We start from the raw sequence: 26,899 nt of genomic DNA, 5'->3' as shown, positions 1-26,899 counted from the left end.
CGATTGACTTCGCCCCAGTGGAGTGATGGGCGGGATCAGCCAATGGAGTCGTGACGAAGGTGGAGCAGCACCTCGAGGACGCCCCGCGGATCCTGCCTCTACTGAATATTCATGAGGGAGGCGGGCCGACGCCGCTTCAAGCCGCGACCGGCGCCATGAAGTGAGAGGGGGTCCAGGGTTCGCGGCTGGCGAGCCGGCGTGGGGGTCTGGAAGATGCAGGGGCCAGTGGGCAGGCCTCGGGTCCCGGCGGGGCGAGGGGAGGCTGAAGGGGAGGGGTAGGGATAGCCGCGGGGACCCACGGGGCGGTAACGGGGATGGTCAGAGACGAGATGCAGAAGGGACCCGGAGACTTCTGGAGAACTGGGAGATATCCGGGGGGGGTGGGGGCAGCGGGCCGGTAACCCCTCTCGGTTCGACGGCAGGGGAGTGTGGAGGCTGGAGAGGGGCTGAGGGGACGGGGGACTGACCCGGCAGCCCCCGCCGCCAGGCTCAACGTGGACGGGCTGCTGGTCTACTTCCCATACGACTACATCTACCCGGAGCAGTTCTCCTACATGCTGGAGCTCAAACGCACGCTGGATGCCAAGGTGGGTGGGCCGGCCCCCCTGCTGCCTATCTGACAGCGGGGGCTGCCGCACGTGCGTCTAAGACTGAGATTGCAGGACATCTGGAGTTTAGAAATCTGAGGTCCTTGGGAAGCCAGCGCTGCCAAACTTCTTTTTATCGCAAACAATAATAGTTAATAATAGCAGCAGCTGACACTTGTCAAAGGTTAAGCTGCTCAGTGGTTGGCTTAGGAATATAGAGACTTTGGAATCGGTTACCCACAGCTGTGTGTCCTTGGGTAAATCACTTAATCTCCCAGTTCCACAGTTTTCACCTTTGTAAAATGGGCATAGTAATAGTACCTACCTCAGCTTAATATGAGGGCTTTAGGGGTTAATTCACTAAGTAAGGCGGAGGTTCTCAACTGGGGACCATTTTGACCCCCAGAGGACATTGGCAATATCTGGCGACATTCCTCATTGTCAGTACTAGTGGAGTGGTGGTGCTACTGGCATCTAGTAGGTAGAGGCCACAGATGCTGCTACACATTGTACAGTGCGCAGGGCAGCCCCCTCACAGTCAAATATTATCTGGCCGCAAAATGTCAAGAGAGTCGAGGTTGAGAAACCCTGATGTAAGACACTTAGTACTAGTTCCAGGCACAGAGTAAGTGCTGTGGAGGTGCTTGCCAAATTAAAACAAAAAAGGTTCACTACATATCAGACACTGTACTCAATATTTCACTCCCAGTTTCTCACTAATCCTCATAGCCATGCTATGAAGAAGAGCTTATTAGGCCCATTTTTAGAGATGAGGATCCTGAGGCCCCAGAGAGGTTGAGAGGTCTTGCCTAAGAGCACTCAACAAACGTGGCAGAAGTGGGGTTCAAATCCACTGCCCCTAAGGCCCAGACTTTTAACTGCTCTCTTGTCCTGCTATTCCAATGGTGGTGGCATTTTGGGGTGGGGGTGGTTTCCCAGAGTTTGTGTCCCTGAAGTTCTGAGAGCCTGTGTCTTGTCCCTCCTGCCCGAATCATGCAGGGTCATGGAGTCCTGGAGATGCCCTCGGGCACTGGGAAGACAGTATCCCTGTTGGCCCTGATCATGGCGTACCAGCGGGTAAGTGACCCACGGGACCCATGGACGGGGAAGAGGGAGGAGGCTGGACAGGGGCCGAGGCTGAACCCATTGTTGTCGGCAGGTGTATCCACTGGAGGTGACTAAGCTCATCTACTGCTCGAGGACTGTGCCTGAGATTGAGAAGGTGAGTCTGGAACCAATCCCAGTGCCCCTCACTGTCCCCTAACCCAGCGGTCCCCCTGGTGGTTGCCATCATAGCTTTGGGGGCCTGTGGGAAGCTGGGGAAGGGGCTGGGGCTTTCAATGAGGCCAAGTTCCCCCCTCCCTTATCAACTGGAACAGGTGATTGAAGAGCTTCGAAAGTTACTCAACTTCTATGAGAAACAGGAGGGCGAGAAGCTGTCGTTTTTGGGGCTGGCTCTGAGCTCCCGAAAGAACCTGTGTATTCATCCCGAGGTGAGTGCCCATTCCTCCCCTCGCCCTAAGCCTCAGGGTGGAAGAAACTCTTCCATCCAACCAGGAGCCCTACATCCCCACCCAGACCAGACTTCTCAGGGAGGTGTGCAGGTGCCATGCACAGAATTCTCTTCTCACTCATCAGATGCTGACTCATCGTTCATGTCCCAGGCACACCTCCTCTGGGGAACCTTCCCATTTTCCCCAGCCTGAGAGAAGTTAAAAAGGCAGCTCCTGGAGGCTGGCAGGCCTAGTTTCCTGATTCTGAAATGTACTAGCCGTATACTCTTGCATTTCTGCTCTCTGGGCCTCAGTCCTCTTTTCTGTAAAATGGGGATAATTAATCACCTGCTTCATACAGTTGTTGATAAGATTGGGCAAGGGGGTGGGGTTGGGCGAAATGGGTGAAGGGGTCAAAAAGTACAGACTTGGGCTTCCCTGGTGGCGCAGTGGTTGAGAGTCCGCCTGCCAATGCAGGGGACACGGGTTCGTGCCCCGGTCCAGGAAGATCCCACATGCCGTGGAGTGGCTGGGCCCGTGAGCCATGGCCGCTGAGCCTGCGCGTCCGGAGCCTGTGCTCCGCAACGGAAGAAGCCACAACAGTGAGAGGCCTGCGTACCGCAAAAAAAAAAACAGACTTCTAGTTATAAGATAAATAAGTCACATAATGTACAGTTGACTCTTTGTATCTGTGGATGCAGAACCTGCAGATAGGGAGGGCCAACTGTGCTACGCCACTTTATATAAGGGACTTGAGCATCTGTTAATTTTGTTATCCATGGGGCGGACCTGGAACCAATTCCCCCTTGGATATTGAGGGACAGCTGTACAGCATGGTGACTGTAAGTCGTATACTGTATTGTATATTTGAAAGTTTCTAAAAGAGTAGATCTTAAAAGTTCTCATCATAAGAAAAAAGTTGTAACTATGTATGGTGATGGATGTTAACTAGACTTATGGTGGTGGTCGTTTCCCTACATATACAAGTATCGAATCATGTTGTATACCTGAAACTGACCTATAATGTTATATATCAATTATATTTCAATAATAAAAAAAAAGATTGGGCAAGATAATGCATGTATAGCCCTTCACACGTATGAAGAGCTAAAAGAATATTAGGAATTATGGGGAATTCCCTGGCGGTCCAGTGGTTAGGATTCTGCGCGTCCACTGAAGGGGACACGGGTTCGATCCCTGGTCAGGGAACTAAGATCCCACAAGCCACACGGCACAGCCAAAAAAAAAAAAAAAAAAAGAAAGAATATTAGAAATTATAGTGATATTAATAAATATTAATATATGGTACATAGAAAAATAGTTGTTATCATTAAATTACAAAACCACTGGGGTCACTAGCTCCAGGCATGGTTTTAAGTGTTTTAGTGTGGTAATTCTTTAGTGTGGTATAATATATTCCAAGAATGTATTTTTTATTTTTATATATATATATATTTTTTTTTGGTTACATTATTTATTTATTTGATTGTGCCAGGTCTTGGTTGTGGCATGTGGGTTCCTTACTTGTGGCTCACCAGCTCTTTAGTTGTGGCACGAGGGCTCCCCAGTTGTGGCTCGCGGGCTCCTTAGTTGTGGCATGTGAACTCTCAGCTGCGGTATGCATGTGGGATCCAGTTCCCTGACCCGGGATCGAACCCGGGCCCCCTGCATTGGGAGTGTGGAGTCTTAACCACTGCGCCACCAGGGAGGTCCCAGAATATATATTATGTAATGTTATTTGTAAGAATGTATGAGAAATAATACAGATGGTGGATGATGGCTAAAGAGCAGTGGCTCCCCAGCACTGTGTTTAAACCCGCGGATGGGAATCTTCCCCATTCTTGGTGATGCTGTAGTGCACAAATATCCCTGCCTCTTTCTTTTTGGACAGCCGACTTTGTGCCATCCTGCTGTTGCTACGTGGAATTAAGGAACATAAGTCTCTTCAGCCTTTGTTATCTGATAGCAAAGGAGGATTGGGATACATGGAAGCTTCCACAGACTCTGGAGCAAAATTTCAAGATGCTTTCTTGTAAACAAAAGTTTAAATTATGACTTTAAGTTTAGAGGCATAAATGAAGAGGAACCAGGTAGTAAATGGATGTGTGCGTGTGCCCAGAACACGCTCAGGTGGTGGTTCTGTCCCCCTTAGGAAAGTGAGAAGTTGAGAATTAATTAACTGGGTTAGATTTCCTGGAAATGTGATAAGTGTATAAGTAGTATTCTGCTGTATGTCAGGATGGTATCTTAGTTGTCTCCAGAGATATATAGTGACCTGGATAATGCTAAAGATTGCGACAGATAAGTCCATCTTGGTTTTGTCCCTCCACATGCCTGCTGCCTTGGAACGATGTAAAAGCATAGCTGTAGTTTTCATTTGGATTGAATTTAGTTCTTCAAAATAGATTTGCCATTGGGTCTCTGCTTCAATCCTAGATAAAGTTTTCATAGTTTTAAAATACTTTTCTGTGGGAGCATACATGACACTTAACATTGTGTACCTTGTGCAATGTATTTTTTCTTAATAAATTTATTATTTTTGGCTGAGTTGGGTCTTTGTTGCTGGGTGCAGGCTTTCTCTAGTTACAGCAAGCGGGGGCTAGTCTTTGTTGCGGTGCGCAGGCTTCTCATTGCGGTGGCTTCTCTTGTTGCAGAGCACGGGCTCTAGATGTGTGGGCTTCAGTAGTTGTGGCTCGTGGGCTCTAGAGCGCAGGCTCAGTAGTTGTGGCGCACAGGCTTAGTTGCTCCGCGGCATGTGGGATCTTCCTGGACCAGGGCTCGAACCTGTGTCCCCTGCATTGACAGGCGGATTGTTAACTACTGTGCCACCAGAGAAGCCCAATGTATTTGTTTTTTTATGTGATTTTTTTGGGGTATTTATTATTTGTTTGTTTGTTTATTTTTGGCTGTGCCAGGTCTTAGTTGCAGCACGTGGGATCTTCGTTGCAGCATGTGGGATCTTTAGTTGCGGCATGCCAACTTCCTAGTTGAGGCATGCGAACTCTTAGTTGTAGCATGAGGACTTACTAGTTGCGGCATGTGGAATCTTAGTTGTGGCATGTGGGCTTCTTAGTTGAGGTATGTGGACTCTTAGTTGGGGCTTGCCGGCTCCTTAGTTGTGGCATGCAAACTCTTAGTGTGGCATGCGGGATCTAGTTCCCCGACCCAGATTAGAACCGCAGGCTCCCTGCATTGGGAGCAGGGAGTCTTACCCACTGGACCACCAGGGAAGTCCCATACGACGTATTTGTATTACCTAATTAAAAAAAGATAAAATGTAAAGGCATCTAAGAAAGAGAAAGAAGTAGTATAAGCCTTGGCAACTAGGGACTTCCTTGGTGGTCCAGTGGTTGAGACTTCGCCTTCAATGCAGGGGTACTGGTTCGATCCCTGGTCGGGGAGCTAAGATCCCACATGTCTGGCAGACAAAAAACCAAAAAACATAAAAGAGAAGCAATATTGTAACAAATTCAGTAAAGACTTTAAAAAAAAAAAAGCCTTGGCAGCTGATGGAAAGGGAGAGGGAGGGGTCAGCAGCCTCAGAGCCTTCCCTTTGGTGAGGGAAAGGTTTTGTTCTGAGGGGAGAGGAAGCCCTGGGCTGTGACGGTGCCACCAGTGGAGCCTCAGAGTGTTTGGAGCAGGGCAAAGGTAAGGCAGGTTCTCAAACTGCGATCAGAGCCTCCTCTGATTGTTGGGCCTTGCCAGAGTTCTGGCTGTTTTAGCATTTTAAAAGATAAAGCAGGACTTCCCTGGCGGTCCAGTGGTTAAGACTCCGTGCTTCCAATACAGGGGGTGCAGGTCGATCCCTAGTTGGAGAATTAAGATCCCACATGCCGTGCGGCACGGCCACAAAAAATGATAAAGCAGTTATCCTTTATCTACATGCTAAAGAATCTTCAAGCCTTAATATTTTGAAAAATTAAGATGTAATTGGCATTATATAGAGGTTAAAAAGAATAAGAGCCTAACAACTGTACCACTCTTGCATCCCTGCAGTAAGTTCTCAGGTGTCTTAACTGTTTAATAACAAAGCAGATTGAGGTTCGAGTTTTCCACAAATGCCCGAGTCTCACCCCAGTTGGAACAGGATGGCCTCCTATCCCGCGTAGCCATTAGGTGTTGAGCCCCGGATTCGAGGAGTGGTTGGGCCTCTCAGCCTGTCTCGGTGCTAAGATGCTCCCTGGCCCCTCAGGTGACGCCCCTGCGCTTTGGGAAGGACGTCGACGGAAAATGCCACAGCCTCACGGCCTCCTACATAAGGGCACAGTACCAGCGGGACCACAGCCTGCCCCACTGCCGCTTCTACGAGGTGCCTGCGGGGCAGCGGTGAGAGACGGAGGGCGGGACTGCTAGCAACGGCCAACCTCCCTGACCCCCAGGTACCCTCTCACCCATAGGAATTTGACGTCCATGGGCGCCAGGTGCCCCTCCCCGCTGGCATCTACAACCTGGACGACCTGAAGGCCATGGGGCGGCGCCAGGGCTGGTGCCCATACTTCCTTGCCCGATACTCAGTGAGGAGGCCAGCAGGGGTCGGGCAGAGGGGCGTGTGTGAGGGTTACAGGCCGCCTGCCCATCTGTCTGTCTGCCTAGATCTCCCTATTGGTCTGTGCCTGTATCTTGTTTGTCAGTCTCTGTTCGTTTGCGTATATGTATTTGTGCCTTGCCTCTGTCTGTCTTGCCTCACCTCTGCCTACCCGTCTGTGTGTCTGTCCATCTGCCCGTGTCTCTTGCCTCGCCTCCCCTCTGTGGGCCTGCGGGGCAGTGATGGGGCATCGTGGTGTGGATGGCGGTGGCAGCGCCCTAGGGCTGGGTGCTGGCAGACGGCCCGGGGTGACCCTGCCCGCCTCGACCCCCAGATCCTGCACGCCAACGTGGTGGTCTACAGCTACCACTACCTCCTGGACCCCAAGATTGCCGACCTGGTGTCCAAGGAGCTGGCCCGCAAGGCCGTCGTCGTCTTCGACGAGGCCCACAACATTGGTGAGGGAGGGGGCCAGGGCAGGGAGGCGATGCCAGCCCCTCAGGCTGCCGCTGCGCCCACCTGCCTGAGCCCGGCCCTCTGCCCACTGTCCTCCAGACAATGTCTGCATCGACTCCATGAGTGTCAACCTCACCCGCCGGACCCTGGATCGGTGCCAGGGCAACCTGGAGACCCTGCAGAAGACGGTGCAGAGGTGGGGATGCTGCGGCCGGTAGGCCCTGGCGCCTGACCTGCCCCCCAAGTGTCCCCACTTGGTCTGCCCACACCCGGTCTCCCCACAGGATCAAGGAGACGGACGAGCAGCGTCTGCGGGACGAGTACCGGCGCCTGGTGGAGGGGCTGCGGGAGGCCAGCGCCGCCCGGGAGACCGATGCCCACCTGGCCAACCCCGTGCTGCCCGACGAGGTGCTGCAGGGTGAGCCGCCGCCCGCCCCCGCGCCCCCTGCATCCCTGCTGCTTGGACCCCCAGCGGCGCCTGGCTGAGCCCCTCTTCCCGCAGAGGCGGTGCCAGGCTCCATCCGCACGGCCGAGCACTTCCTGGGCTTCCTGCGGCGGCTGCTGGAGTACGTCAAGTGGCGGCTGCGCGTGCAGCACGTGGTGCAGGAGAGCCCACCCGCCTTCCTGAGCGGCCTGGCCCAGCGTGTGTGCATCCAGCGCAAGCCCCTCAGGTGCAGCCCCCCAGGCTGGGTGGGTGTGTCCCTGCTGAGGGGCGGGCGTCGAGGCCCACCCTGGCACTCGCTGAGCCTTGTCCTCCCAGCCAGTCTGTGGCCTGGGGTCACCGTGTCACCAGTATCGGGAGTAAGGGAAGGGTGGTGGTGGGGGTGCATGTGTGACACACGTGGGTCAGAGCAGGCAGGTCCGCGAGCTGGTCCTGGGGCCCTGGTGGGGCAGGCGGCACATGGCTCGATCAGAGAATTTACCTGAGGAGAGTTTGACGGAGGGGCTGTGTACAGGGGGGCGGGCAGGGTGGAGGAGCTGACGGGTGGCGGGTGGCGAGGCCCCTGGGCCCTTGCTAGAGGTCAGAGGTGTTCTTGCCCCAGGCCACAGCGGGGGAGGGAGCGGCCCTGGGGAGGGGCTGCTGATGAGGCTCAGCAGAGTGGGAGCTGGGAGAAAACGGGGCCCTCCCCCCCCGACCCCTGTCTCCTCCATCAGCACCTCTCACTGTGCCCCCGCAGCCCCGGCCCCCAGCCTGTGAGCCGGAGCAGCCCCTCACTGCGATCTGGGGGGCAGGGTCAGTCTCCCCGTCACAGGGCAGGCGATGAATAGACCTGGGAGTGGGGATGGAGTTTCCTGTGCTTTTCCTTTGCTGTTTTGCATAAGTCATTGGTCTTCTCTGAACCTTAGTTTCCTCCTTTGCGGAGGAGTGGGGGCTACTCTTCGTTGCGGTGTATGGGCTTCTCGCTACACTGGCTTCTCTTTTTTTCTTTTTTAACTCATTTATTTATTTTATTTATTTTTGGCTGCATTGGGTCTTCGTTGCTGCACCTGGACTTTCTCTAGTTGCGGCGAGCGGGGGCTACTCTTCGTTGTGGTGCACAGGCTTCTCATTGCGGTGGCTTCTCTTGTTGCGGAGCATAGGCTCTAGGCACGCGGGCTTCAGTAGTTGTGGCACGCGGGCTCAGTAGTTGTGGCTTACGGGCTCTAGAGCACAGGCTCAGTAGTTGTGGCGCAGGGGCTTAGTTGCTCCGCAGCATGTGGGATCTTCCTGGACCAGGGGTCGAACCCGTGTCCCCTGTGTTGGCAGGTAGATTCTTAACCACTGCGCCACCAGGGAAGCCCTACACTGGCTTCTCTTGTTGCAGTGCTCGGACTTCAGTGGTTGCAGCATGCGGGCTCAGTAGTTGTGGCTTGCGGGCTCTAGAGCACAGGCTCAGTAGTTGTGGCACATGGGGTTAGTTGCTCCGTGGCATGTGGGATCTTCCTGGCCCAGGGCTCGAACTCGTGTCCGCTACGTTGGCAGGCGGATTCTTAACCACTGCGCCACCAGGGAAGTCCCTCCTGTGGTGGTTAAATGACAGAGCAGTGACACCAGGAACCTACCCGGTCTAGAGCACTGATGATGAGCTAAGTGCTTTACGGTCCACATCTCATGGAATCTCAGTACAGTGTCCTCCTTCCCTCGTGGTCCAGTGCAGTGGTTAAGACTCTGCCCTTCCACTGCACGGGGCACAGGTTTGATCCCTGGTTGGGGAACTAAGATCCCACATGCCATGCAGCCAAGAAAAAAAAAAATAATACTGTCAATACAGTGTCCTTGCCTTGTGCTGCAGATGAGGACTCTGTGTCCCGCAGAGGAGAAGCCGTCGCCCAGGGCCACACAGCGCTGCACATGGCAGTTGTGACTCGCAGCCCGGCCTGTAGGGCTCCAGAGCTCCTGGCTGCTCTGCCTGTGAGGGGGTGGGGAGCCCTCGGTGTGGCTTCAACTTTCTCCCACAGCTGAGAGACGTGTGAGGACAGAGGGGATCTTACTTAGCCACGTGATACATGTTCTGAGTGCCTGCTCTGTGTCGGGGACGCAGTGATGACTGAGACAGCCCTGGCCCTGCCCTCCTGAGGCTCACAGTTCAGTTGGGGAGACAGACCCGTCCCAGATAGGGCCAACCCAGGACTGGGATGGGGGAGTCCTGGGGGCTGAGGGAACACAGAGGGGGCACCTGATCGAGCCTGGGGGTAGAGAAGACAGACTTGAAGAAAGGAGGTTCAGGAGGCCAGTTTTAAACTTGACCGTCTGCCTGGCTCCAAAGCCAGGTTCTGCTGCTCCACCGCCCGTCCCCGAGGGGCGAGAGCCTCCAGCTGGGTGGCCGTGCATGTACGGCTCTGTGAGGGTGTGTGAGATTGTCCTCTGTGAGCGTGTGGCACTCTGCCGCTGTGAGTGTCACCGAGGGTGGCGAGTGTGACTGAGACATTGCGAGAGGTTCTGGGCGTGCGTGTATGACGGTGTGGCCGTGGGGGATTCACGCTGTGACTGTGGGAGGCTGGGTCGCCCCTTTTGACCGAGAACCTGCGTGTGAGAGTGTGACCTCACGTGACATGACCGTGCGACTCTGTGGGCCGTGTGATTATTGCTCCGTGTGTGCCCTCGTGTGGCTGTGGCCCCGTGGGACATGCAGTTGTACAAGGTGGGGACACAGAGGTGACGGACACAGACCCAGGCCCTGCCCTCACGGAGCTGCCAGGCGGCTGGGGAGGCGGTGCGTGACCACGTCCTCTGAGGTCGAGGAGGGGACTCTGGGGCCCGCTGCCTTCCCTCAGCCCATCCCACCGCCCCGCCAGGTTCTGCGCCGAGCGCCTCCGCTCCCTCCTGCACACCTTGGAGATCGCGGACCTCGCTGACTTCTCCCCTCTCACCCTCCTGGCTAACTTCGCCACGCTCGTCAGCACCTACGCCAAGGGTGAGCTCACCTCTTCCTGCCTCCGCCAGCCCCCGGCAGCCGGAATCGGGATCTGGCAGAGCCTAGAGGGTTGCCTCTGGGACTTGGACTGGCGGGACCTCGTAGGGTTGGGCTCGGGAGTTTGGGCTTTATTTTGAGGGCAGCGGGGAGCCACGAAGAGCTCTGAGTGAGCGAGCCTCGTGCTCAGATTTGCGTGTTCAAAGGTTCTCTCTGGCTGCAGAGTGGAGAAGTATGGGGGTGGGCAGAGGCCTGAGATGAGGCCGGAGAAGTTCTGTTGGGGGTCTGCTCACACCGGGCGGTGGGGTAAGGGGTTGGTCGTGCTGCTCCCAGTGGCACTGGGGAGCCACGGCAGGTTCTGGGCAAGGGAGAGGCAGGGTCAGATTCGTGCTTTAGAATGCTGCTTCTGGCGGAGGCTGGGCCAGTGCGGGAGGAAAGAAAAGGAGGGGCTGGAGAGAGATGTGGGAGCTAAAGAAGCCGGGACTTGGTGCCTGGTCGTGCGGGGCCTGGGGGAGAGGAGTCGAGGAGGATGCTCACATTTCCAGCCTGCCGGGGAGAGGGGAGCATTCCCTCCGCTTCCTCAGCTTTAAGCTGGCCAAGGGCTCAGTCTGATCCCCGGGGATTACTCCTCTATCCAGGAAACTAGGTCAGGCCTGCCTGATGTCCTGCGGCCTGGTGTGGCCTTGGCAGGAGGATAGCGAGTCCGTCTCCCCCACCCCAGGGCCGATCGGCAGCAAGTCTCACTGGAAGCTTCCTTCTGCGTCCATCCCTCTGTCCACCCCGTCTTGCCTCTCGGTCTTTCTCCTCTGTTCCCCACTTCGCCGTCTCCCAGCACCTGACATTCTTTATTTGGAACGTCCTTCCCCACCTTCCTCAGCCCCCAGCTGTCTCCCCCTCGTCCTTCAGTTCTCGGCTCGGGAGAAATGTCGCCGCCTCCTGCAGGAAGCCCCTTCTGACTCCCAGGCTGGGCCAGGCCCCTCCTCTAGGCTCCCCTGTCCCAGCCTTGCCCACTCAAGAGTGGTCACTCTGTGGGGACAGGTCTGTGTCCCCATCACTGGACTGTGAGTCCTGAGAGGGCAGGACCAGGGCTGTCTCAGTCACTGCTGCATCCTCAGCACAGGGCTAGGCACAGAGGACTTGATTTTTCCAAAAATTTTTACCAAATGAAATTGAATATGTGGATTCATTCATTCATTTATTGGTTCAACAAATGGGCCAGGCCCAGCACTGGGCAGGAACCAAGAAAGACCTCGTTCCTGACCTCCCAGAACTTATGTGCTAGCTGGGAAGACAGGGAGCCGAGATGCAGACACAGATAAGGAAGATGATTCCAGAAAGTGATAGTTTTCATGAGAAACAAACATGTCGCCATGTTGGAGAACACCTACATGGCCGGCGTGGCTTTCCTGAGGAGCTGACATTTGAGCTGAGTTCCGAATGACCAAATGGAGCCAGCTGCCTTGGGAAGCTTTCCAGGCAGTGGGGCAAGTGCAAAGGCCCCGGGGTGGAATGAGCCTGGTGGTTTTGAAAGTGAGGCAGGCGGCCAGTGAGCAGGGAGGAAATGGGGTCATCGTGGCAGGATCCCACAGACGATTCTGGACCCTGGGAGGAGTGGGGGGCGCTTCTGAGCAGGGGAGAGTTGTGAACTGACTCAGGATTTCACAGAGTCCCTCTGGCTGCTGTGAAGGGAGCAGGGGTGGGGGCGGGGAGCCCAGTGAGGAGGCGGCTGCAGTGGTCCGGGCAGGAGGTGATGGCGGCTGCACTGGGCCGGGGGTGGGGGAGGTGGGCAGCTAGATTTGGAGGCAGAGCTGGCCAGCCTCCTGATGGCTTGGACAGGTGGTAGGAGAAGGTTCGAGACTGGCTTGAGCTGGGGGGTGGGCCCCTGCAGCCCGGGAGAGCGAGGGGTGAGCCTTTGGTACTCTTGGCTCGGGGTCCTCTGAACGTTTGCACAGGTGTCAGCCCTGGGGAGAAGCGGGCGGGTTGGGGTATATTGTGGACTCAGATGCCTGGGTTTTAGGTTTGGGCTACTGGTGGCTGGTCCCATTCACTGAGGAAGGTGGGGGAGGAGGACTGGGGTGGAGGGAGAAAGTGGGGGGCAGGGGTGGGGGGTGGCCTAGTGGGCCTGGTCATGACTGGCGCCCAGGGCATCTCACCGGCCCCCTGTAGGTTTCACCATCATCATTGAGCCCTTTGACGACAGGACCCCAACCATCGCCAACCCCATCTTGCACTTCAGGTGAGACCTGACCCCAGAGGGGGTGTGAATGGACCGCAGGGGCCTGGGCCCCCCAGCCTGGCACTCAGCACCCTTGTCTGCTCCTCACAGCTGCATGGACGCCTCGCTGGCCATCAAACCCGTGTTCGAGCGCTTCCAGTCCGTCATCATCACATCTGGGGTGAGGGCCCTTCTGGCCCCCAGACCTTCACGGGGGGGGACTCCTGACTCCTGCCCAGTCCTGCTAAGACCCCTCCTGCTGTCCCTGGTACAGACGCTGTCCCCGCTGGACATCTACCCCAAGATCCTGGACTTCCACCCCGTCACCATGGCAACCTTCACCATGACATTGGCTCGGGTCTGCCTCTGCCCCATGGTGCGTGGGAGAGGGTGAGGTGATGGGGGAGGGGAGATGGGAATGAGGGCTGCCTTTCCTCCCTCCGCTCCCCGCCACTTCTCAGGCAGCTGTGGGATTCTGGATTGAGACAGACCTGGGCTTGAGTTCGACGCCCCAAGCCTTCGTTTTCTCATGTGTGAAATGGGAACACCCCGTCCGTGATCTCCCAGGGTGGTTGAGGGGATTGAGTGAGATAGTGGGTGTGAAAGGCCTTTGTGGCCCAGGGCCCGGTACTTGGTTAGCGTGGCCTTGCCCGGTTCATCGTCTGGCTGTGACCTTGCTGAGTGACCCTTCCACTCTGCCTCGGTCCCCTTCTTTGTAAAATGAACATCGTAACACGGGCCCTCAGTTTCATATCTGAAGTCCCTGGGCCGGCTGTGGTTTTGTTTGTTTGTTGTTTTTTGTTTTGCGGCGCCACGCAGCTTGTGGGCCCTTAGTTCCCTGATCAGGGACTGAACCCGGGCTCTCAGTAGTGAAAGCGTGGAGTCCTAACCACTGGACCACCAGGGAATTCCCCGGATGTGTTTTAGAATTGAGAATTTTCCAGACTGGAAACACTGCCAGTGGGGCCTGGGCAAGTCCCTCCCGTGAGTGTCATATTTCAGCAAACATTTTGAAGAGTCAAACTAAGGGAGATACGTCAGGACTCTGACTAGGCTCAGGGCAGGTTTTGCTGCTGTAGGAGTTCGTGCCAAACTTAAACATCTGGTGTTTCCAGAGCGTTTTCGCTTCTGAATTGCCCTTCAGGGGTTGTGGACTGGTGCTGACCATGGGCCATGTACCGCGTCGTGCTTCTGTGAGGTTGCTGGCGGCGTTGCACAGTGGCTGTCGAGCCGGGGTTGAGAGGCAACTTCCTGAACCGACTGGCTGGAGGCCGGCGCGGGCTAAGAGGGTGTTTGCTGCTGAGACACGTGGGCAGACTTCGGTTCAGTTCTGTCTCTGCTGTGACCTTGGGTGGGCGACACGACGCGCCTTCTGTGAGCCTTAGGTTATTCGTCTGCGCCATGCAGATAACAGCGTAGCTGAGGGTTCATTCAATGACCCTGTGTCTATAAAAAGCTTAGAACAGCGCTAGCAGGCCACCTGCACTCACGCATTGGAGCGGTTGCTGCTGTTTCCCTTATGACCTCTCTTGCTCTCTCCAGATCATTGGCCGTGGCAATGACCAGGTGGCCATCAGCTCCAAATTTGAGACCCGGGAAGATATCGGTATGATACCCACAGGGGATGGTTTGTATGGGTCCCAGGAGGGGAGGTGGAGCAGTCAGCGTGAGCTGGGTCATGATGCAGTAACAAATACCCCCAAATCGAAGTGGCTTTAGGCAGAGGTACTTCTTGCCCACAGTGCATGCCATTGTGGGTTGGTGGGGGCCTGCCCCCCGTCTCCTCATGCTGGGAACTTCCACCATTGGACACATCACTGTGGTGGTGAGCTGTGACAGGAGGGATCATGGGGAATTGTGAACTGGCTCGTAAAGGTTCTCACCTGGAAGTGACATGTGGCCCTTTCTGTATTCGGCCATGGCAAGTCACATGGCCACGCCTAACTTCAGGGGTTTGGGTGTGCTGTCCTCCCAAGGAAAAGCAGAATGTGTTTGAACAGTCCTACAGAGGCCTCAGTGGGGTTTTTAGGAACCCAAATTCAAGACGAGCCATTAGACAGGATCGCTCTGATAGGGAGTGGGGAGGAGGGACCAGGCCAGGAGAGAGTCCAACCTCTGACCCCTCACAGCGGTGATCCGGAACTATGGAAACCTCCTGCTGGAGATGTCTGCTGTGGTGCCCGATGGCATCGTGGCCTTCTTTACCAGCTACCAGTACATGGAGAGCACCGTGGCCTCCTGGTACGAGCAGGTACGCCCAGCTCCTCACCCCACAGAAGGCCCCCGTCTCAGCTCTTGGCTCTGTTGCCATGTGTTGGCTTCATTCCTCTTGTGTTTTAAATGGTGACATGTATCGTAGGTGATAGGACAGCGTATAAAACACAGATGGACGGTTTAAAGAATAAATAGCGTTCACTCTTCTCCCAACATCCAGGTTAAGAGCTAAGACATGAGCAGCCTCGCTGGGCCCCTTCCGCAGAGGCGTGGCCCTCAGGAGAGGTGACCACACCCCACCTTATGGGTTTTGGGGGTTACTTCATGACTGTCTCTCCAGCACATATGGCTTGGTGTCGAGACACTGGGTAGCAGGAGTGACTCTAGCTGGGTGCTGTGCCGCTAGAGGAAGGTTCTGGAGAACTAAGGCTGGATACAGGCTCGGGGCAAAGAACCTGCAGGAGCCCCTTCTGGGGAGCGCGTGGGTGAGGTCACGGGGAAATGGAGCTCACAACGGCTGGGCACTGGCAACTCAACAGGATGTGGGTGGGGAAGGGGCACCCTGTCCTTTCTGATTCTGAATGCACCCCGGGCCCAGCTCTCGGGTAAGTTAGGGCAAGTGCTTCTTTGGGCTGAGGCGAGTGAAGTTGTCTAATGTGAGCACCAGGCAACGTGTGGGAACCTCATTCACGCACAACCAAGACCTTGGTGGTGTCCACACAGTGCGAAAGGTGGCTGTCAGCCATCTGAGCACCACATCCTGTGTGCCTTTCGTGTCTTATTTAAGAAACCTTTGCCTACCCCAGGGTCACGAAGACGGTCTCCTGTGTTTCCTTCTAGAAGCTTTGTAGTTTTAGCTTTCACATCTAAGGGCTGTGAGGTGCCTCAGATTTACCTTTGTGTATGATGTAAGGCAGGGGTCAAGATTCATTTTTTTCCCATATGGAAATCAAGTTGCTCCAGCCCCACTTACTGAAAAGAGCTCCTCGCACTGAGTGGCACAAGTGACCATCTGTGTGTGGGGGGGTGTTTCTGGACCCTCTGTTGTGTCTCACTGGTCCATCTGTCCTTTATTAGTACCACACATCTATTTCAGTGTCAAATATGAAATCTCAAGTCAGCCTCTGATTGGCTCTGCCCGGCCTCTCCACCTATCAATCACCTGCATCCCGATGGGCCATCTTGAGCCACAAGCCTGTTGCATTCGTCCAAAGGATGAGGATTGGTTCCCTCCCCGGGTCACGGGGTTTTCCAAAGAAGTTACAGTACCACCACCCTCCCCGAGTCTCCAGTGGGCAAGCTGAGGCCTGGGGAGAGAAGTGGTCTGTTGCATGGGAATCTGGCAGAGTTGAGTTTAACCAGGACTCCCCTGTCCTTTAATCCTTCTGCCAACCCACACCCTGACCTCCCTGGTGTCTTTCCCTAAGGGCATCCTCGAGAACATCCAGAGGAACAAGCTGCTCTTTATTGAGACCCAAGATGGGGCTGAGACCAGTGTGGCCCTGGAGAAGTACCAGGAGGTGGGTATTACTGGGGGAAGACGAAAGTTCAGGGTGGAGAGGGGCCAGAGGCGGCAGCTCCGAGGTGACGCATCTTGTGTCCTGGCCTCCCCTCCCCAGGCCTGCGAGAACGGCCGTGGGGCCATCCTGCTCTCGGTGGCCCGAGGCAAAGTGTCTGAGGGAATTGACTTTGGTGAGTGGACTAGGCTCTCCCCTCCCCAAGCGCCTGCGTGGATGTCTGGCCGTTTCTGCTCCCCCAGGGGACCGGCGGCCCATAGCCTGGGCACGCACGGGGGCCTCCGCTTCCTTCTGTCCTGGGTGCTCTGCAGGGCCCTTGGGGTGCAGTCACTTAAACAGCACGAGCTCCCGGGCCACGCGAGGGCAGCCCTCTCCCTCCTCTGTCCCGCAGTGCACCACTACGGCCGGGCCGTCATCATGTTCGGGGTGCCCTACGTCTACACCCAGAGCCGCATTCTCAAGGTGAGCAGCGCCTGGGGGCGGTAGGACGTGAAGGCCTCTGTCGGGCCCTCTCCTTAGGACCTGTGTGAAGCAGGGACGTTGCCCCTCCACCATCTCCCCACCTACAGGCGCGGCTGGAATACCTTCGGGACCAGTTCCAGATTCGAGAGAACGACTTTCTGACCTTCGATGCCATGCGCCACGCGGCCCAGTGTGTGGGTCGGGCCATCAGGGGCAAGACTGACTACGGCCTCATGGTCTTCGCCGACAAGGTGCGGGTTCGGGGCCCCCGCCAACCAGGCTGTTCCCCCAGTCGTTTCCCAGATGGGGTGGGCCAGGCCGAGGGTGCCCGGGCTCCCCCTGCCAGGGTCCTGACATCCTCTCTCTCTCCCACTCACAGCGGTTTGCCCGGGCCGACAAGCGGGGGAAACTGCCCCGCTGGATCCAGGAGCACCTCACCGACGCCAACCTCAACCTGACCGTTGACGAGGGGGTCCAGGTCGCCAAGTACTTCCTGAGGCAGATGGCACAGCCATTCCACCGGGTGAGCCCGCGGCGCCTAAGCTCCTCTTCCAGGAAGGGCCCTTGGCTTTCTCCCTAAGCCCAACCTGCTCCCTGCCCCCGACAGAGAGGGGTTTGTGTGCACCCGCGCACCAGCTCTGGGAACTGGAACTGCGGGGAGGGTCGAGGGCTACAGACGGAGTGTGTGTCTCCAGTGGGAGCCCCGAGCCGGCCGCGGGCCTCTGGAAAGCCCGTCCTTCTCTGGCCTGGACACAGCTCTCTGGCTGCCGCCTCCCTCCCTTGGCCCATCTTCTGGTTACAGGAACGGGATGCCCTGGGTTATACGGGTGTTTTGAAATTCAAGCATCCTGTCCTGTAGCCCCCTGGGCGGGCCACCTGTCCCTACTGAGTTGTGGACCCCTGTGTTAGGAAGTGCAGCAGCTGACACCACCACCCCTGTCCCCCACCAGGAGGATCAGCTGGGCCTGTCCCTGCTCAGCCTGGAGCAGCTGGAGTCGGAGGAGACACTGCGGAGGATAGAGCAGATCGCTCAGCAGCTGTAGTGGGGTGGGGGCAGGGCCATAAAAGGAGTTGGCTGAGACTCCTGAGCCTTACCTGGCCCTGGGTCCCAGCAGCTTGGAGGGCGCCTCCGGGGGAGTCGCTTAAAGGTCCCTGCAGGACGCCTCAGGCAGACGTTCTGGCTGCCAAGTCTACAGCCTTTAATCACAGGAGGAGAGGACAGCTGGGAAGCCCAAGACACTGGGTGCCCCCGAGGGGTGGGAGCGAGTCAGGGAGATGAAAGGACCTCCCTCCTCTCCTCCCATCCCTCTCTCGCTCTTCCTGAGAAGCCGCAGCCACGTGGTTCTGTCGCCTTCAGCGGGGGCCCAGGTCCTGGGTGCTGGCGCTGAGGGTCCGAGAGGCCTCACCCAGGTGCCGGCTGGGGAACTGGGGACAGGCACAGGGGGCGAGTGAGGGGCAGGACACGGCTCTGCTGCAGCTGCCCCTAGGGTTACTCCCCAGCAGCCTGGCTGCCAGCTTGTCTGTCCTGAGGGCCGTGTTGCTCGTCCTCCTGTCCCCACGTCCGCCCTGACCCAGTCCATCCGTTCCCCCGCCTCTACCCAAGTAAAAGCCATCCATGCTCCCTGTCCTGGCGTCCACTCCCCCGCCAGCCAGACCACTCCCACCCTTCCCTTGCCTCTGGGCCTGTCAGTGTGGCCCCTCACTCCACCTTTGACCCGGTGTCCCCCTCACCTGGTTCCCAGCAGCCCTGGAGCCATCCATGTTCAGCATGTTAAGTGACATGGCTCTCTTCATCCTACAAAGGGAAGTTGGTGGGGGGGGGGCACGGGTGAGCCCAGGAGTGTCTGCTCCCACCCGGGGAGGGACCTCTCCAGCGCCAGGTTTGATTGTGTGTGTGGCAGGGGAGATGGGAGCCATGGAAGGTTCTTGAGCAGGACAGGGAGAGGGGTGGGCTACAGATTCGGCCACCAACCTGACCCAACACTCACCCGGCTGCGCCCGCCACCCCCTCGCCTCGGAGCCGGGAGACCAGCTTCTCGCTTCCCCGCCGGATGGATTCTCGGAGCTTGGAGAACGAGCTGCTCCGACGAAGGGTCTGGGGAGGGCGCCAGGGACACGGGTCAGTCCCCCCCATTCCATCCAGTCCCCACCTCCACCCTGGGAGCCGAGGCAAAGCCTGTCCTCACCTGCTGTTCTGCCTCACCAGCTGTGCCTGTGTTGGGGGCTCCTGGGGAACAGATGGGGCCATTGTGGTGGGGATGCTGAGGAGCCCCCTGGGGGGAGGGGAGGGGCTGGGGGCTCACCGAGAGGGGCAGGCAGGGCCTCCCTGCTGAGGATTTCTTTGTACAGTTCCTCCGCCTGCTGGTACTTGTTCTGTTTCAGGTAGGCTGAGGCCTGTGGGGAGGGCATAGCTTGAGTGATCTTGGCTCAAATCTGGGAGCTTCCCAGGCCCCAGCACTGCACCCAGGCACATCCTTCCAGCCCCCGCAGGAAGAAGCCCAGGTTTACCCCACACTCCAGGCCTTGGCTGACAGCAGGGTGGGCTTGGAGCCCAACCCCACCACTTCCCATAGGGTAGGTGACTTCCTGACTCAGAGCAGGAACCTGTTCCCCACTCTACCTTGAGCCAGTGACACACCTCCCTGTGCCTCAGTTTCCTCATCTGCAAAATGGGGCAACAGGAGCACCTACCTCATAGGGCCCTTGAAGAAACGTACAGTACAGGCAAAGTCCTAAGAAGGGGGTTTAGCTCAATAAATGCTCTCTTCTGCTCCCGGCCCGTCTCTCTGGCTTCCTCTTTGACTGGAGCAGTTCTCTGGCTGCCACCAACTTGCCTGTTTCCTGATGCTTCCGTGTCCTCTGTGCTGAGCAACCTCACCAGTCAGGGCCCAGCTTGGAAGCCCGAGTCTCATGGGACAGCTCGAGGGCTGGGCAGAGGTGGGGCCTCTGGCCTCCATGGTATCCCACCCTCAAGCCGATAGGCGCTCCCCAGTGCCGCGGCCCCAGGACCAAGACACCCGCGCCCCAAGGCGCCCTCACCAGGTTGTTCTTGGTCTTGGCCACATTGGGGTCGTGAGGCCCACCTAGGGCCTTGTAAATGCTCAGGGCCCGGGCGTAGTGCCGCTCCACCTCCTCGAACTTGCCCTGGTTCTGGCACAGCAGGGCCAGGTTGTTGAGCTGCTTGGCCACATCCGGGTGGTTGGCGCCCAGGACCTAGGAGTCGTGGGATCACAAGTCATTGGGGTCAGCCGGGGTTGGCGGGCCACATGATGCCAACAGCCGTAATGAGAGTCATGGGTTGGTGGTTATAGGATTGAAGTGGATGGAGAATTACAGGAGGTTGGGGCGGAGGGCAGGAACTGCACAGTCAAACTGGGGAGTAGCTGGGTCAGAGGTCATGGTGGTGCAAAACCTCGTGATTATGGGTCAAAACAGGTAGATCGAGGATGGGGTTGTACTGGTCACGTGGGGTTGGAAGGTCAGGACCAGGTGGGGGCATGAGGTGACCTATGAGAGTCAGAAGTCAAGACCAAACGGAAGTCACTGGTATGTCAGGGGTGGTGGGTCACGGGATTGGGTGCTCTAGGTTCAAATTGGAGGCTCACGATGTCAAATTGGAGGGGCACATAAGGTCAGAGGTCACAGGAGCAAATCAGGGTCATGCAAGGGCCACAGAATTGAGCACTGAAATCAGGATCAGAGGGTGAGAGCCACTCAGGACAGGGACTCCGTGGGAGCCGGGTGGGGGCGGGACCTTCTCACGGATCTCCAGGGCACGCTGGCACAGGGGCTCCGCCTCCCGGTAACGCCCACGCTTCCCGTAGAGGACGGCCAGGTTGTTGAGGGTGGCAGCCACCTGCAGGGCGGGAGAGGCGGTCAGGGGTGGGGAGGCACAGCGCACAGCCCTCCCTCCTGGGCCCCACTCACCGCGGGGTGCTCCCGGCCCAGCGTCTGCTCCCGGATCCGCAGGGCGTCGTGGAGGAGGTCTGTGGCCTCTTTGTACTTGTTCTGGTCCCTGTGGGGCGGCCCAAGGGTGGAGGGGGTTCGGCCAGGCTGGGGTGGCAGGGGCCATGGGCTGGGCTGAATCCCGCAGGCCCAGGGACCTGACGACCAAGCATGGGTGGCACCCTGTGGGGGTCCCTTCTGGGGGTCCCCACACTCCCAGATGGCTGCCAAGCCTCTGCCACCCCAGGTCTCTTCCCCACTCCACTGTGGTCTCTCTTGCCCATGCTGACTCCTCTTTGCCTGGGTCTCAGTGAGTGGCCTCCCCAGATCTCTGTCCCTTCTCTCCAGCACCACCCCTGGTGCCCTATGCTGGCAGAGCAGGACACCACGGTCCCCCCCTCTTCTGCCCAACGACAGGTCCCCGCCCTTCCTGCCCCCTCCAGCCGTGGCGGCTGCAGCCCTCACCGGTACACCAGCGCCAGGATGTTGAGCATGGTGGCCACGTCAGGGTGGCAGTGGCCCGAGCTCCGCTCCAGATCCTCTAAGGCCTGGCGGCACAGCGGTGCAGCCACCTCGTAGCGGCCCTGCCCCGTGTACTGGAGCACGAGGTTGTGAAGGGTCCGAAGGCGGGCCGGGATCTCGTAGCCACCCTGCTGGGCAGAGATGGCCCCCGCTGCCTCGGGACCTGGGGGTGCCGGGCACCGAGTCACTGCAGGCCTCCTACTCCTGCAGCCCCGCACAAGGGGACACGTGCACCCCAAAGCTACAGCTGCCTCGCTGGCCCCTGGGACCACGGGTCCCTGTTCTGACGTCTGAGGTTGGAATCACAGGCATCTTACTGGCCCGTGGGATGTGTCCTAGCCTGCGGGACAGAAACGTGGGAGCCACCTGGCTCCTGGGGCCGTGGCAGGCCTGCTTTTGCAGCTTCCAGCGTCACCTGCCCGCTGTCACCCCCACAGACCCCTGCTTCATCCTCCTGACACCCCGCCCTGACCTTCCCCATCCTCCCTCAGAGGCCTTGGGGGTCCAGCGAATCAGCCATTCATCCTCCTGGCTGAGCTCCCTGCACCCACCTTTCCTCTCCTCCTCCTCACTGGGGAACAGGGAGTCCAGGCTGTCCTGCCGATGGGGGGACTCGGGCTGCTGCACAGAGGACAGGAAGGTGTGTGTCATGAGGCTTTTGGGAGTTTGAGTCAGAGGCTGGGGTCCTGGATCCCAGGGCTTGAGGGAGATGGTGGTCAGGGGTCTCCTGAGGGCTTGGGGAGGATCCTCAGGCTTTGTGGAGCAGCTGGGGGCCTTCTGTGGAAGTTCTAGTGGGTCTGGGATTTGTGGGGCTCTGCAGAGGGTCGGGGGGTTCTTTGGAGGGTCTGGGGCATTGGGGGGCACCACGGAGGGATGGGGGCTGTGGGGTATCTAAGGAGTGCGGGGTCCCTAGCACATCACGGCCCCCGCCTCGCTGGGTCCCGCAGCACCTGGCTCTCCGCCGGCGGGTCGTACTGCCGCAGCTGCCCCAGGAACTGCAGGTGGCTCTTCTCCTCCTCCAGCTGGGCCACGGCCTCCTCGCTGGCCCGCAGCCGCTGCTGCGTCTCCTCCAGCTCTTCCCGCAGCCACGCGTTCTCCTGGGCCAGGCGCCGGGCCTGCGCTCGCAGCCGCTGCTTCTCAGCCTCCAGTGCGCCCACATGTGCCGACAGGGCCAGCAGCACCTGCCGGGGAGGCGGGAGTGGCGAGTCAGAGGCCTGGTCCCTCCCGCCCCCGACCCAGCCCAGGGCCTCAGATCAAGCCAGAGCACCCCATTCTCTCCAGGGTGCCCCGGATTATACAGAGACCCCTCCGCTGTGGCTCCAGGGATGCTCAGAGGCTCTCAGGGACATACCCCAATCCTGCCCCGGGACCCCTCTGATTTCACCCAGGCACACAAATTACACTCAGGATACTTCACATTCCACCCGTGCAACCCCAAAGTCTCCCCAGGACCCACAGTTCCACGGAAGGGCCCCACGTGGTTCAGGGGTCCCTGTCGCACATAAGGACCTCATCCCCAGTGCAGCCCAGGGATCCCATCCCAGGACTGGAGCCTCCCCCGCCCGGGCCTGGCTCCCCTAGTCCTCCCTCTCCCCCAGGCTGCCCCCTCCAGCGCACCTGGCCCCCTCATCCCTGGGCAACCCCCAGGCCTGAGCCACATCCTCCATAGTTGAGTTGGCCCCCACATACCTGGGCCTCGCCCAGCCCCAGCTCGATGGCCTCCAGCGAGTGGCTCACCACCTCCTGCTTTTCTTCCAGCAGTTCCAGGCCAGCCACCGGGCCCTGTCCTGCCAGGGCCTCTGCCAGGTGCCCGGCCAGGCCCCGGTGCTCTGCCCGCAGGGCCTCCAGCCCCTGTACCACTTGTCGCGTCTGTCGCACCAGCTCCTCAGGGCTCAGGTGCTCCGGGCCCAGCCCCATGCTTCCCGGGGCCACCACCTTCACGGACATTGCTGCTTCTGGGGGTGACCGGGATCAGGGGGTCACTGCCAGGGCCGGGCAAGTCACCCCTCTGCCTCCGCGCCCTTTGCGCCACAGGTCCCCTCAGCCCTCTCCCTGTCCGCCCATCCCGGCCAGCCCTCTGCCTCCGTGCTCTCCTCACTCCGGCCAGCATCCCGTCCCACACCCATCCTGGCCAGCGGGCAACTGGAAACCTTCTAGACTCCTTCCCTGTCCTCAGCCCAGGGCCCCGCCCTGAGGGCAACTCCAAAACCTCATTATGTATGATTAACCAAAGGAGGGCAAACCGCCATCTGGAGGCCTCCCACCCACCTCAGCTCACCCGGCCAGCCCAGCCCACCCCAAGGACCCTGGGTACCCTGGCCCAGCACTCTCGGCTGTGTGACCTTGGGACCAGAGGTGCCCTCTCCCGCTGGGCGTGTGGGGCAGGACGCGTGGAGGCGGCAGCCTCTCTGTGAGCTCATTCTTAGGGTGTTTTTTCTGGGAACCAGTCAGACCACTGGGGGTGGGGTGGGGCGGGAGGAGAGGGCCAAGGGGCTGGGGTGCTGGAAGCAGAGGCCTCTAGACTGGGGAGGTCAGGAAGGGGGGCCCCGTGTGGTGGCTCCCAGACCCCGAGGACCTGACAGATCCAGAGGAAACAGGCTCCACCCTCCACTGCAGACATGCTCAGCCAGCCCAAGGCGTGCTGGGTCACACGTGTGGCAGGCGTGGCCCATGGATGTCACATTGGCCATGTGACAGCTGAGGGTCTGACGCCCAGATGGTAATGGATGGGGGGGTTCACATGTGGGACTTCATGGGGTTGTATATGGGTGACAAGGTCAATGACACATCTGGTGACGATGCCTCTGGGGCCCTCACATACATACACACACGCTTCTCAGAAATACAGCGTAATACACATTGTCCTCTCAGAAATGACACACACTTTCTCTTAAAAATACAACTCAGCACACCCTCACACACATCCACATTTTCCTTTCAAAATATTGATACAACCTAATGCAACACACTAAGGCACGCACACAAATACATTCTTTCAGAACTAACACATACACACTCCCCTCTGAGAAATAAGCTCAACACACAGGTATATTTTCCTTTCAGAAATAAAAGCCAGACATAGAAAACAAATTTATGGTTACCAAAGGGGAAAAGGGGTGGGGAGGGATAAATTAGGGGTTTGGGATTAACATATACATATATAAAATCGATAACCAACAAGGACCTACTTTGTAGTACAGGGAACTATACTCAATATACTGTAATAACTTATAATGGAAAAGACTGTGAAATATATTTTATATATATATATATATAAAACACAACGGAATCACTTTGCTGTATACCTGAAACTAACACAACAGTGTAAACCAACTATACTTCAATAAAAATTTAGAAACAAAAGCCAACACACAAACTGTCTCCTCTCTCAGCCCCCCTCACCTGCAAAAAGATAACCAAATCACTTCCATTGGGACTGTCTCCTTGAACTTTTATGCCCATGACACGTGCCCTCTCCTACACCCCCACAGTCCTGCCAGCACCTAGCGCTCCATCCTATGCCCAGCGCCTCCTCCATGCTCCCAGGATTCACGGTGGACCCGTCACCATCCTCCCCATTTCCTTCCTTCCTCCCCACCTCGCCAGCCAGGGGTTCGCACACAGATACACTATAGAGCTTCACACGTGGACGTGCGAATGACCCCTGAGGCCAGGCTCTTACACCGTCACAAGCGGGTGCCCATGGCACAGACAGCTGTAGAGACACAGGTAGTTCCATGCTTTCCCCACAGAGTCTCTCAGGCTTACTTCACTCAAGCCACTGTGTTCCCCAGAACAGCCCAGAGCTCTTAGCACCTGTGCACAATGCTCCCAATCACACCCACTCAGACACAGAGTAAGGGCAGGTGTGTAATCCTGCGGGTTTTATATATTGCAGCCTCTCCATCGCCATCAATATGTATATACGTGTTCGTGCATATATCAATCTCTCTGTGTACGTAGTATATAAGTGTGTGTATGTATATCACACCATACGTAGTCTCACACCCCACACACAAGTCAAACAACCACACCCGTTCATTGAGTCATCCCGACAACCATGACCATCATTCACGAAAGTTTGTGGACGTATACAACCTCCCACATCACGCACTATCTCAGACAGCTGAGCCGAATGTTCCAGACGCAACCTCTGCACAGTAACAGAGCGACACGCACAGCCACACATCACTCGGGCTGTTTCCCTGACACACGCTGGCTCCCACACTCCTGCCGGCCCCCAAACAGCAAGCTCCCCTTCACCAGCTGAGCCCCGTGCGCACAACCGCGCAGCTGACAGCGATGATCACAGCCGCACTCCACGCATCCATCCTGAACCCACAGTGCCCACCTCCTTGTCAGCCCCCCAGTCTTACAGGCAGAGACAACCACGGCCACACAATTTCTTGGTGACACACCTAACCCTATAAACAGTTCAACTCCCTGCCAAACACACACACACACACACACACACACACAGCATTACAGACACACAATCAGAGGTCGCCCACATTTTCACATCACTGAAACAGTTTCACATCATTCAAGCAGTCCCTCTGTGCCCTCGCAGGCTTACACGGACAGGCCATCTCCTGTACCCACCTGTACCCACAGCCTGACACCATCACACACACCTGAGCTTCGTACACTATCTCTCATGCACACGCACGCACCATCTCCACACACACATACACTCGCAGGCGGGAGGCCCCCATCCTGGCCAGCCCCCCAAACCACACAACTTACCCCTGGCCGGCCGGTCCAGCCCCGCGCACCCCGGTTTCACCGCCCGCGCGCCCGCCCGCCGCCAGGCCGTCACAAGGGCCCCCTCCCGTCCCCAGGCCCCGCCCCGTCCTCGCTCCTGTTTACCTGAGCCCGGCGGAGGGGGTGCGGCCCCAGCTGGGCCTCCAGACCCCGGGGAGCCCCAGGGGGGGACAGGGGGCGTCCAGGGGCCCCAAGGCCCGTCCCCGTCTCCAGGCTAGAGGGCCCACGGGTGCGCCAGGCCCAGCCCACACCCTCCACCCTCGCCTCCATCCTCGCAGCTCCTGGGGCTCCCACCCCGAATTCCCGGAGCCTACCTGACCGCAGACAACTCCCGGTCCTGCTTCGCCGCCCTGCGCCCGCCCGCCGCGCACGCCCCGCCGCTTCCAGCTGCGCAGCGAGTCTCGGGCCGCGGGCGGGTCCTCCGGGGGGCGGGGCGGCCTGGAGCCCCGCCCCCGCAGGTGAGACCGGCCCCGCCCGCCGCCCGGGGAAAGTTAAGCGCTGCGGCCCCGGCGCGCGCGTAGCCGGTAGCCTCTAGGGCACGTCGAATCTGAGATGATTCCAGTGCGCAGGAGGCCTGGAAACCAGAGTCTCAGCGAAACTAGAATCTTGAAAACTTTGGATCCCAGACGGATGGCTTTCTTGCAGTGCCAGCCGCCGGCTCTTTGCCTTGGCTGTGCGCCCTGCTTGGACATCTCTCCACACAGATCTCGACGTTTGTCTGGTCCCTTTTCAAAGGCCGCTTCCTCCGAGAGGCCTCCCTTGCCTGTCTCTTCTAAATTACACCTTCCCACCAAAACACAACCTCAT

At 58.0% G+C, this 26,899-nt stretch overlaps 2 protein-coding genes across 4 annotated transcripts; one reads left to right on the top strand and one right to left on the bottom strand.

Moving 5' to 3' along the window:
- Positions 1-102: 102 nt before the first annotated feature.
- ERCC2 (ERCC excision repair 2, TFIIH core complex helicase subunit) lies at positions 103-17,946 on the top strand. 3 transcript variants are annotated; one of them, XM_081216731.1, is made up of 23 exons: positions 103-160; positions 488-587; positions 1,587-1,664; positions 1,747-1,809; positions 1,967-2,080; positions 6,273-6,389; positions 6,478-6,594; positions 6,940-7,063; positions 7,161-7,257; positions 7,346-7,479; positions 7,564-7,732; positions 10,338-10,456; positions 12,620-12,689; positions 12,780-12,849; positions 12,943-13,044; positions 14,211-14,274; positions 14,798-14,919; positions 16,310-16,402; positions 16,502-16,574; positions 16,791-16,861; positions 16,969-17,112; positions 17,241-17,384; positions 17,812-17,946. In XM_081216731.1, exons 1-23 carry the CDS (start codon positions 156-158, stop codon positions 17,902-17,904), a joined length of 2,283 nt encoding a protein of 760 aa, XP_081072857.1. In that variant the 5' UTR covers positions 103-155; the 3' UTR covers positions 17,905-17,946. The 3 variants fall into 3 exon arrangements, with proteins under 3 accessions (XP_081072857.1, XP_081072859.1, XP_081072858.1); XM_081216732.1 differs by having other exon boundaries at positions 122-160; positions 423-587; XM_081216733.1 differs by lacking the exons at positions 12,780-12,849; positions 12,943-13,044; positions 14,211-14,274; ... (5 more) ...; positions 17,241-17,384; positions 17,812-17,946 and having other exon boundaries at positions 12,597-12,677.
- Positions 17,947-18,150: 204 nt separating this feature from the next.
- KLC3 (kinesin light chain 3) lies at positions 18,151-26,459 on the bottom strand. Its single transcript, XM_081216734.1, has 13 exons — positions 26,407-26,459; positions 23,018-23,283; positions 22,279-22,509; positions 21,880-21,949; positions 21,272-21,491; positions 20,789-20,876; positions 20,616-20,717; positions 19,901-20,074; positions 19,165-19,255; positions 19,048-19,088; positions 18,850-18,956; positions 18,593-18,656; positions 18,151-18,286 (listed from the first exon to the last, which is right to left on the bottom strand). Exons 2-13 carry the CDS (start codon positions 23,273-23,275, stop codon positions 18,215-18,217), a joined length of 1,518 nt encoding a protein of 505 aa, XP_081072860.1. The 5' UTR covers positions 23,276-23,283; positions 26,407-26,459; the 3' UTR covers positions 18,151-18,214.
- Between the last annotated feature and the right edge of the window lie 440 nt (positions 26,460-26,899).

The sequence above is a fragment of the Mesoplodon bidens genome, assembly GCF_964165515.1.
Source record: "Mesoplodon bidens genome assembly, chromosome: 18".
Classification (NCBI taxonomy): Eukaryota; Metazoa; Chordata; class Mammalia; order Artiodactyla; family Ziphiidae; genus Mesoplodon; species Mesoplodon bidens.
Note: the sequence above shows the minus strand (reverse complement) of the source record. Positions and strands in the feature narration are given on the sequence as shown.

Bases quoted from the DNA above. Each gene is read 5' to 3' on its own strand.
- ERCC2 (XM_081216731.1), top strand. The intron at 1,665-1,746 runs GTAAGTGACCCA...TGTTGTCGGCAG, and splicing joins TGATCATGGCGTACCAGCGG to GTGTATCCACTGGAGGTGAC. The intron at 13,045-14,210 runs GTGCGTGGGAGA...TGCTCTCTCCAG, and splicing joins GGGTCTGCCTCTGCCCCATG to ATCATTGGCCGTGGCAATGA.
- KLC3 (XM_081216734.1), bottom strand. From the start codon at position 23,275: ATGTCCGTGAAGGTGGTGGCCCCGGGAAGCATGGGGCTGGGCCCGGAG. The intron at 20,877-21,271 runs GTGAGGGCTGCA...GCCGCCCCACAG, and splicing joins ATCCTGGCGCTGGTGTACCG to GGACCAGAACAAGTACAAAG. The intron at 18,657-18,849 runs GTGAGTGTTGGG...TTCCCTTTGTAG, and splicing joins GGGGTGGCGGGCGCAGCCGG to GATGAAGAGAGCCATGTCAC.